This window comes from Salvia miltiorrhiza, chromosome 5, assembly GCF_028751815.1.
Source record: "Salvia miltiorrhiza cultivar Shanhuang (shh) chromosome 5, IMPLAD_Smil_shh, whole genome shotgun sequence".
Lineage (NCBI taxonomy): Eukaryota > Viridiplantae > Streptophyta > Magnoliopsida > Lamiales > Lamiaceae > Salvia > Salvia miltiorrhiza.
In genome coordinates this window covers 38,085,153-38,096,006 of record NC_080391.1, presented here as the reverse complement: position 1 = coordinate 38,096,006, position 10,854 = coordinate 38,085,153, and the positions used below count along the sequence as shown (strand labels likewise).

Genomic DNA, 10,854 nt, shown 5'->3' with positions numbered 1-10,854 from the left:
GCAAATCAGTTCGAACTGATCTTTTTCCAGCCACCTACGTTGCAATGGAAGATTGATATTGGAGATACCAAGCTCGTGAAGTTGGTAAGGGTTTCCGTTCCACATCGACAAGTCTGAAAGGGAAATCTGTTGTGTTAAGGCACCGATGCAAGCTACATGGCTGTTCGGTAGAGACGTGAAGCATGGCGGTACGCTGTTCGGAAGAGAAGTGAAGCATGGCGGTATTTTCAACAAATTCTTCATGTTCAAGGTCCAAGAAAAATCAGAGTTAGAGACGAAGCATCTGGTTTTTTATCCCGGCAAGACGAATGATGGACACGAGAGAACAGCTATGGTCCAACAATCGTTTCTTGCAACAAATAAAGATTTTGTTTTTGATCCAGGTATTTGCATTGACGACTTGGATTTGAGGACAAATCCTCTTCAAGAAGAGGGGAATGATGCAGCCCGAACAGAGCCAAACTCGCGCCAGAACAGAGCTAAACTTACCAGAGCTGAACGCGCCAGAACAGAGCCAAGCTCGCCAGAGCTGAAGTCGTTGAGCAGAGCAGAGAAGAACGCCAGGGCAGAGCAAACTTCCAGAGCCAAAGCAGAGCTGACGTTCAGAGCAGAGTGGACGTTCAGAGCAGAGCGAACGTCCAAAGCAGAGCGGACTTCCAGAGCCAGAGCAGAGCTGAATTCCAGAGCAGAGCGGACTTCCAAAGTCTGAGCTGAGCTGAAGTCCAGAGCAGAGCGAACTTCCAGAGCAGAGCGGACTTTCCAGAGCTGACTAAAGCCCAGAGCAGAGCTAAGTTACAGAGCTGACTTAATTCAGAACAGACTACGTTCCAGAGCTGGCGTCCCAGAGCAGACTATATTTCCAGAGCTGGCTTTCTCACCAGATTTGACCAAGCTTGTTGAACAAGTTTTCTTTGTTTCCTTGTTTTCGAGTTTCCTTGTTTTACGTTTATTTCCTTCTTTAGATTAGGGTTTAGTTTTTTGCCTATATATATGGCTGCATGTGAACGAAAAACATACCTTATCTTTTATCAATCAAATTCGTGAGTTTATTCTCTCTTGAGGACTTCAAGTTCTTCCTGAATTTTGCCCAAGCAAATTCAACTTATCGACGTAACGGCGAGTTCACCAACCCTCGTCGCGTGTCATTCATCGTCCCCGAGTGGTTGCATCAACTGCACGTTGGGGTTTAGGGATTCGTTCGCCTAGATCATTTCGTGGGTTAGATTCAGATATTTTGGGATTTCCATCTTTATCTTTGTTACTTTGTTTATTAATCCTGTTCATCGTTCATATCAAGTCTTCTACGCGTGTTTGTTAGATCGGTCCGGCAAAGATTCAGATCCTTACCTGCGAGGTTTACATCACCATCTCTCCCATTTCTCTCATTTCTCACCATGCCGACAACAGCGACATCACAGCAGCGGTGTCGCGCTGCATCTTCTTCCTTGAATCTAATTTCTCATCATGTCCAATTTATCCTCGTCTCCAAGTAGGGCTCGGCATTACTGCACAAGCCGGACACCACCAAACCCATCGCCAAAAATCCCAATTTCTTGTACAAAATTAGGGCTCTCTCCACCACTGTTCCACTGTTTTAAATCCGACGAGCACAATGGAGGAAAATGGAGCAGTGGAGGCGAGCCCTATTATGGCTAAGAAACAATGGAGGAGAGGGGGGGCGACGAGAAGGAAGTGGAGAAGAGAGGGGGAGGTGGAGTGAGCGAGAAAGAGAGAGGGAGCAGAGGCGGCGGTGACCGCCGACGCTGCATGCGCTACCGCGACTCGCAATGACCACCTCGAATAAGAAAGGGAGATCTAGAGAGAGGGCAGAGAGAAAGAGAGATCAACAGAAAGAGAAAAGAATGGGGTAAGAGAAAAGAAAGGAAAGAGGCGCTGGTCTCGCCGCGCCGAAGGCGGCGAGAACCGGTGATGTCACCGGATGACAGAGATAGACGATAGAGGAAGATGGAGTGTGTGTGGCAAGAGAGAGAGAATGCTTTAGGAACAAAAAGGTAGAAAATTTAGGTGGGGGAGAAAAGATTAGGATTTGATGGGTTTATTAAGAATATTAATTAAATGTTAATTATAACCTAAAAAGGAAACAGGCCATTATATATGGGACAGTCCAGAAAGGAAAACATGTCATTATTCTTGGGATGGAGGACCGAGGGAGTAGTTGTATATCTTAAAATTGTATAATATACAATTTAAAATATTATATAGATTTATTTAATTATGTATATGAATTATTTATTTATTTATACAAACATATTTGTTGTTATATTTTTCTTTTTATATTATTCGTATTTTTGTTGATTTTTTAATTAGTTTTGAGCTGTTTAAATATGAACTTTTAATAATAATAACGACTATTAATTTTTGTTATATTGATGGTTTAGTGTTATTTGCTCAAATGAAATTGACTTAAATTATTTGATTTACAATCTATAAATTTAACTATCATTATTATTATTATTATTATTATTATTATTATTATTATTATTATTATTATTATTATTATTATTATTATTATTATTATTATTATTATTATTATTATTATTTAACTTATTCAATTTAATATTATGATCATTGAGTTGATAATATTGTTATTATACACTATTTTAAATCAAATAATAATATTTAAATTAACATAATATTTTTGTTACCAATTAAACCAACTCATAAACAATGACATTTTAACATTTCTACTTAATTAAAAATTTTAAAAATAAATAAATACTTCGTGTGAGGTATACTAGTTATAGATTATAGATGACTGACCAAATTATAAATCCCAATTAGGGATGGCAATCGAGTACGACGGGCATGGATAGTGGCTATTAATATCCATACTCGTGAACTAAATGAATAGTGAATTTTAATCACGAAACTATCCGTGGATATCAAATGCTATCCAAACCCGTCACCACCCGCTACTCGTCAGGTATCCGCCAACTCGCTATCCATTGAATACCCACCACCCGCTATTCACCGGATACCCGTAAAACATAATTTAAATATAAATTAATAACAAATTTAACACATACAAAAAAATTCACCACAAATCACATAGTTCAAATCCACATCTTGCATCAATATTCAAATTCACAAACCATAGTTCAAATCCACATTCATATTTTAAGAGTATTTTGTGGATATTTTACGATTATTTAGCGGATATTTTACGGGTATTTTCGCGGATATTTCACGGGTATTTTCACATATAAATGGGTTTCGCAAGTATGGATAGTAGGTATCCAAACCCATATCTACGAACTAAATGAATAGTGAATTGTAACCACAAAACTATCCGTAAATATCAAATGCTTCTCAAACCCGCACCTATTAGGGTTAGGTAGTTGTGGATATCCGTTACCCGCAGGTAAATTGTCATCCCTAATCCCAATAACCTATCTTCCAACTCAAAAAAATGAAAAAGATAAAATGGTATTGGCATTGAAATGAAATTTCAAAAAATTACTGAAATTAGACAAGAACCCAGAGAATAGATCAAAACCATTGAAACTAAGAATAGTAGTATATGATAATATCTACAACAAATCAGCTTGAGAATGCATGTGGTGAAAACAGGACTCTGAATTACGAGGGAATCATTTCTTTGGAGGTTTTCTGGAAGAAGTTTTCTTCTTGGCAGCTGTTTTCTTCTTTGAATTTCTGAACCCTATTCCGCTCTCCTGTTACCACAACGGATGTAATCAAATTAGCTTGAGATATAAGGTCAGGTAATGATTGATTAAGTGTTGTCAATATGATTAACAAAATGGCAAATGCATTATAAACAGGATGCTCCAACAAGTTATGCAATACTAATTGCAGTATTAGGCAAAGCATATAATCCCATGTCAAGTAACTCTTCCGAAGCGGCATCAACCAAGTTAGCCTCAAACTCAATGGATTTTGGCCAAACAGGAGAAGGGTAATGCATCATCCACAAGCATGTCGAAAAAGGATATACCTTTTTATATTGTCTATAAGCAATTCGACCCGTCAATTCCTCCCCATTTTTCGTCACATAGACCTGAAAAACATTTAGCAACACAGCAAGATAAGTGAAGTAAGGAGATGATAGATTTAGATCCCAAAGAAACAAAAGAGCTCTTGAGAGTGACATTATAATACTCCACAGCTTGGGAATTAGTGAAGAAAAGAATAATGCTGACAAGTGTAGTTTTGAGAAATTAACAAAACTTATCAGTGGTTTTAACGTGGCCAGAAATCCATTAACGTTAGTGTGTAAATGTGGTTAGTATATGTCTTCTCCAGAATAAGTAGGAAGGATTCCCAGCTAAACCAAAGCATTCTTCACAAATATCATTTATTTATAACTAAAATATCTAATAAAGGATAAAAAAGAGTTCATAAGTTACCACTGAACTAGAAAGAAATGGATAAAAAATTAATTAGAAAATGTGATCCATGCACTCCTTCTGACAAAACAAAGTTTCACTTACTCTTTGCCCATTTTGGCCAGTGTACCATGTACCACTGCATCCACCAACAGCTTGCTCTTTTCTGCTCCCAGCGTTTTTTGCAGCACATGTTTTAGGAGTAACCCACTTCCCTGAATGTTCTGAAGTCCCATCAACCTGCAAACTCTTGGTGTTCTTTTTGCTTATTTTGGAATTTTTCTCAACAGTTTGTTTGCGGCTGGTTTGCCTAGAATCCTGTTCGCCACCAAACTGGCCCCTGAAGACAAATGGACTAATTTAAATGAGAACTCATTCAAAGAAAAGTTACAAGTTAAATGGTAGTTAATAATCATAGTTACATACATGTAATCAATTACTGATACATTTTGTTGCTTCATGTCTTGGTTGTTGCCTACTTCCAAGGGGAAGAAATGGGGTAACCGCTCTCGAACTAATTTCTGAATTCTTGAATCATTGTGGAAAAAGTAGCAATGAGCGGGAGGAAGAGAAGTCTTATCTCTGTTCGCCCCAATGCCAGTGTGCTTACAGTCAATTTTGGCCATACTTTTATTATTCAAACCAGTGAAATATTCATTGCAGAACTCATCAAAAGCAGGCGTCGGAATGCAGGAGCTCCTCTCCGGGCATAAATCTTTCCACAAGTCTTTGGTTTGGTGCTTGCCAACTGATGTTTTAGTCCCTTTACGATGATCCTTTTCTTTCTCCTCTGGAGACAAAACCACACTTGGGGTTTCTTTGCGCGTGTCTTCAATTGTGGAAGGATCATCAGAATCAGAATCAATTAACTGGAACCTTCTTAGAGGACTTACAGTTAATTTTGGGAATATCATACTGCTGCCTCTTGTTTCAACATTGATGGAAGCTGAAGAACTTGGGAATTCTTTACCCTTAGGTGAAATCCATTGCATACCAGGCTCAGAAGTTACAACCTTCTTCCTGTGCAGTGATGGTTTTGAACTGCTACATACAGAATTAGAGGGAAGACTTCCTGCTGTTTTAAGAAAGAATCAATATCCTCATACACATGGGATGCAAAAGTATTCAAGATTCTTAGAAGCAGATGCGACTAACCACATAAGACATTATGAACAAGAAGCATCTAATTTTCTGCAAAGAGGTCATTTTAAATTTTTAATATGATTCATGATAAAGACGACAATTCTCAAAGATTATAGGATACAACATGCGGACATGGTACATCATATATGGTACTTCAATGTATAATAAGATCATGTGATATAAAATTATTCAATAGGTTTGCAACAGATTAAGTAAAGACATCAGTGTTAGCACAGTGATGAAGATAATTTTGTTAAGATTTTTGGCAATGTATATTTTACACTATGTTTTCAAAGAATATTAAAAAAAATCATTACTAGATGTATATAAGGCAAACATTGTTTCTGAGTGGTCAAGAAAAGTTGAATTTTTCAGATAATATTGGTTGTTACTCATGCTTTCTAGATACAATAGCACCACAGTTCTCCAAAAATAAGCCAGGATTCTTTTATTTGTAATCTATGGATACATGCACAGGCAGACATATAGGGCTGGGAAGTTTGTGATGTTCATCACAACACATAGACTTCAAAACTGAGACAAGAAGAGTGTCAAGCACAGAAAATGAACACCTGGCACAGAAAGAATCAAGTTCGACCTACTAAAGAGTACGATGACCTTCTTCAATACAGATACATATGAGTGAAATAATTTCTCAACTTGCAGAATCTTAAACTGTTTGTTATAAATGATTTTGAGGTATGCCATTGCAAATCTCAAGACACACTTTATTGCAGTCCTCCAAGGAAGTCTTCATATAGTGAAGGAATGACAAGTATATTAATGATAAATCATATTTTTATGTTGTAATATCAATGTTTTACAACTCTAACACAACTTTTGAAAGCAACTCTGTTTTCTGTAATGGGTAACAACCTCAATCTGCATATGTTGACCTAGAATTAGATATAATATAGTTCATCGTGAAGACCGATTTTCTACAAGATATATTCCACTTCATGACATATTCTACTTCAGCACAATCAAATAAATGCAACCTTTTCCACTATACATGTCCAGAAACTCATGTGATACATCAAGCAAAAATTCAATGGAAACGATGTACTCATAAAGAAGCTATTGCAAAGGATTAATCAATATCTTCAAAATTCAATACAGCCCAATCAAATCATCTTCTTTTGGTTTAATTGTAAGGATACTCAGTAGGGCTTACATTCCAGCCGATGATCCTGGGATAAAACCTAGCGCTTAGAGATTAAAAAATGCATCATGCTGATGCAGCATTTTACTTCTATTTAATAAGACAAAAGTACTATGTACTCATGTATACATCACCATATCTAAGAAGCATATCTAGAGTAAAATTTAAACAGTGAGCGAATTTGTGCTGAACACGCAGTTCAATAACTCAACCCATAAAATGAAAATCACACTCTATTAGAGCCACCAACAAAAACGGAAAACTGCACCAGAAAGGGGATCTTTAATACCTCTGAGACTATCTTCATCGGAAGAAAAATCCTCAATGTCATCATCCACACACTGATCCTTGTAGTCCACCTTGGGCTCCTGGGACGGGGGCCGGGGCCGGGCTGTGGTTACACGGCGGAGCCTTTTCAAGGCCCGAGGTGGCTCGGAAACCCTAACAGGGCATTCAAAATCGTCGTCATCCTCTTCTTCAATTGGCCGGAGATTGGGAGCGGATGAAGGCCGCTTAGCTGGTTGAGGAATCGGGTCGGGCGGAGGGGTGGTTTGGGGCTGCGACAGGTCAAAATCGAGCCCTAGAGAGAACGAAGGAGGCTCGAAATCATAATATGCCATGGCGAGAATACTGGTGGTTCATTTCCCTAATAAAAAAGGTGGGGATTGGGACTGCGAATAGTGATGGATTTTCGATTTTTGGATGTTGGCGCCAACATATTTTAGAAATTGAACGTGGCGCTATATCGCGACGAAACTGAAGCACGAGTAGAAGCTGTTTAAATTTCTTTATAACTTTGAATTTAGGAGTCTAATTTGCAAAAGCATCCGCATTAATTGAGTGAAGTACTACAGAGGTGGCCAAAAAAACCGGAACCGGGAACCGAACCGGAAAATCGGATCGTCCGGGACGGTTCTGGAACCGGAACCGTGATACACGGTTCCGAACCGAAACCGAAACCGTGCTCGGCCGGTTCGGTTACGGTTCCGATTTCTCAAACCGCCGGTTCCCGGTTCCGAACCGGAACCGGAAACCAGGAACCGGGTTGGAACCGTGCCAGAACCGCCTTGGAACCGTGAACCGAAGGTTCCACGGTTAGAACCGGGAACCGTGGAACCGTGCCTAGAACCGCCTTTTAATTTTAGTTATTTGGTCAAATAATTATTGTCGTAAGAAAAAAATAACAATTGATATGAATAAATGTAATATTTTTAGAAAAGATGAAATAATTGGAAAAAAAGAAAAAAATATAAAAAATGTGAAAATAAAAAATTAACAAAAAAATAAAGAAAATAAAGAAAATCATTTACTAAAATAAAATAAAGAAAATATTTGGTCAAATAATTATTGTCGTAAGAAAATTCTTTACTATTAATATGATGAAAGGTAATTTATAAAAAATATTACTACAATTTTTCATATTGATAGTGTCACCAAAGGTAAGACGAAGGTAAGAGAACTACGTGACTTTGATTCCTTCGGAATACGTAGGCAACTCAATTATAACTTAAATGTTATAATTAAGCTCAAGTTCTATTTCCTTTATTTCTTTTTTTCCCCAATTAAAAGTTGTAAACTAAATTGCCTTAATTTTATTTTAGCATTCAAATGTTGTAATTTGTAAATTTTATTTACAAGAGTTGTAAGGTATAACTTTGAATTATAAGTTCAATTTAGAAAATAATGTATATGAACTTTATATTTTCTTGTGTCATTTATTTTATTAAAGCAAATTTCGTTAAACTTTACACAACAATACATAAAATAATAAAAATTACATTAAAAAAAAAAACGGACGGTTCTAACGGTTCGAACCGGAACCAGCGGTTCGGAACCGAAACCGTGAGGGTTATTTTTCGGTTCGGTTCCGGTTCCAGTTTTTGGAACCGGGAACCGGCGGTTCCGGTTCCGGTTCGAACCGGGAACCGAATCGTGGCCACCTCTAGTACTACTCCCTCCTCCCATTATTCATGGGACAATGCTTTTGAACACGGAGATTAAGAAGTAAAGGTGTGTAATACATTTGATTAAGTTTGTATTTAAATATTTTTTATTTAAGTTATTTAAATTCTGTAATTTAAATAAATTACTGTAATTTATTTTAAAGTCTAAAATTTAAATTCTGTAATTCAAACGTTTATTTAACTAAACCTTCATTCTATAATTTAAACCTTCATTTAAATTTAAATTCTTAAACTTTCAAAACCTGTGCAATTCAAGTTTCCAAAATCAAAAGCAAAATCTGTGCAAATTAAAAGGTTCAAAACTGCCGCCAGATTCCAAAAGCTGCCTTTTCATTCAATATTTGGGAATTTCAAATTTCCCACACTTCACAAGTTTTTTCCTCTCTATAAATAGAGACCAATTCAGTTTCCAACCTAACAAATTACACAGCTCCTACAACAACACAAAACCAAAAAAAACCACAAAAACTACACTATGCCTAGGAAAACAGATCTCTCCACATTTGAGAGGGCAGCAATAATACAATTTCTCCTTGAAGACAACAAGGAGGGGAAGTCTGCTAGGGGGGAGATTTCAGCAGGTATCACAAAATGGAGCAACTCACGAAGCACAATCAATCTGATTTGGGCAGCTGCAAAAAAGCAAATACAACAGGGTGAGGTAATTTGTTCCATGAGTCGAAAAATACAAAGACCAAGACAAAAAAGAGTGCAATTAGATTTACAGTTAATTGCTAGCTTAGACTTGTCCAAAAGATCTACCATTCGAAGCAATGGCGGAGCCAGGATTTTTTTTTGGGGGGGGCTGAACTGTTACGGGGCCCCCCGGGAAAAAAATTTTGGGGGCATTCAATACATTTTAGACATTTTTTACTAAAATACAAATATAATAATAATAATAACAACATTTTCATAGATAATATAGTTCAAAACATTTACAAAAAAAATTTTTGGGGGCATTCAATACATTTTAGACATTTTTTACTAAAATACAAATATAATAATAATAATAACAACATTTTCATATATCAAATAGTTCAAAACATTTACTAAAATTTTTTTGGGGGGCATTCAATACATTTTAGACATTTTTTACTAAAATAGAAATATAATAATAATAATAATAATAATAATAATAATAATAATAACAACATTTTCATAGATAATATAGTTCAAAACATTTACTAAAAAATTTTTTGGGGGCATTCAATACATTTTAGACATTTTTTACTAAAATACAAATACTATAATAATAATAATAATAACAACATTTTCATAGATAATATAGTTCAACATTTACTAAAAATATTTTTGGGGGCATTCAATACATTTTAGACATTTTTTACTAAAATACAAATATAATAATAATAATAACAATATTTTTAGACATATTATAAAAATAAAAAAATAATTTTTTTTTTTTCAAAATTTGGGGGGGGGGGGGGGGGCTCTAGCCCCCTGGCTCCGCCCCTGATTCGAAGGCTTGCATGTGGGATCCAATGTAGCAAAAGTACTGTGGGAAGATGGATTACTGCTCCTAACAAGTTGCTTAGGCTACGGTTTTCATTAGAGGCCCTAGAGTATGATAGGATTATGAGGAGTGTGACATTTAAAAATATGCACAACACAGTCCACATTGATGAGAAATGGTTCTACATAACCAAGTCCAACCAAAGGTTTTACTTAACCCCTGTAAAGACTGAGCCTCATAGAACCTGTAAAAATAAAAAATTCATCACCAATGTGATGTTTATATGTGCAGTGTGTAGGCCTATCTTTGGCCCTGATGGAGAATGCCTATTTGATGGAAAAATAGGCATTTTTCCATTTACTGAAATGGTACCAGCAAAGAGAAAGAGTAAGAACAGGGAGGCAGGCACAATGAAGTGGAAACCCATTCAAAGTATCACCAAAGAAGTGGTGAAGGATTGCCTTATTAATAAGGTATGGATAGTACATGATTTGTGCAAGGAATGTTCCAATAACATGCTTGGGTCCAAATCATTTCAGTTTATGAGTAGTATCCATGTAATTTCAGATTATATTATCCATGTAATTTCATTTCATTGCCTATTTTAATGTAATTTCAGATTATACCTGCTATAAAGGTAAAGTGGCCAAGTTTTGCTAGCAAAGTCATCTACATAAAGCAGGATAATGCGTGGCCACACATTAAAGACAATGACCCTGATTTCAAGGCAGCTGCCTCTAGTGATGG

General features: G+C 36.4%; 1 protein-coding gene across 4 annotated transcripts; it reads right to left on the bottom strand.

Annotated features, from left to right (window-relative positions):
* Nucleotides 1-3,506: 3,506 nt before the first annotated feature.
* LOC131024324 (uncharacterized) lies at nucleotides 3,507-7,461 on the bottom strand. 4 transcript variants are annotated; one of them, XM_057953830.1, is made up of 5 exons: nucleotides 6,962-7,461; nucleotides 4,794-5,442; nucleotides 4,473-4,707; nucleotides 3,977-4,039; nucleotides 3,507-3,695 (listed from the first exon to the last, which is right to left on the bottom strand). In XM_057953830.1, exons 1-5 carry the CDS (start codon nucleotides 7,290-7,292, stop codon nucleotides 3,612-3,614), a joined length of 1,362 nt encoding a protein of 453 aa, XP_057809813.1. In that variant the 5' UTR covers nucleotides 7,293-7,461; the 3' UTR covers nucleotides 3,507-3,611. The 4 variants fall into 4 exon arrangements, with proteins under 4 accessions (XP_057809813.1, XP_057809814.1, XP_057809811.1 ...); XM_057953831.1 differs by having other exon boundaries at nucleotides 4,794-5,439; nucleotides 6,962-7,432; XM_057953828.1 differs by having other exon boundaries at nucleotides 3,507-4,039; nucleotides 6,962-7,432.
* Between the last annotated feature and the right edge of the window lie 3,393 nt (nucleotides 7,462-10,854).

Excerpts from the sequence above, each read along its gene's own strand:
- LOC131024324 (XM_057953828.1), bottom strand. The coding sequence starts at position 7,292 with ATGGCATATTATGATTTCGAGCCTCCTTCGTTCTCTCTAGGGCTCGAT. Across the intron at positions 4,708-4,793 it reads GTATCAGTAATTGATTACAT|GGGCCAGTTTGGTGGCGAAC; the intron begins GTATGTAACTAT and ends ATTTGTCTTCAG. Across the intron at positions 4,040-4,472 it reads CTGGCCAAAATGGGCAAAGA|GTCTATGTGACGAAAAATGG; the intron begins GTAAGTGAAACT and ends AATGTTTTTCAG.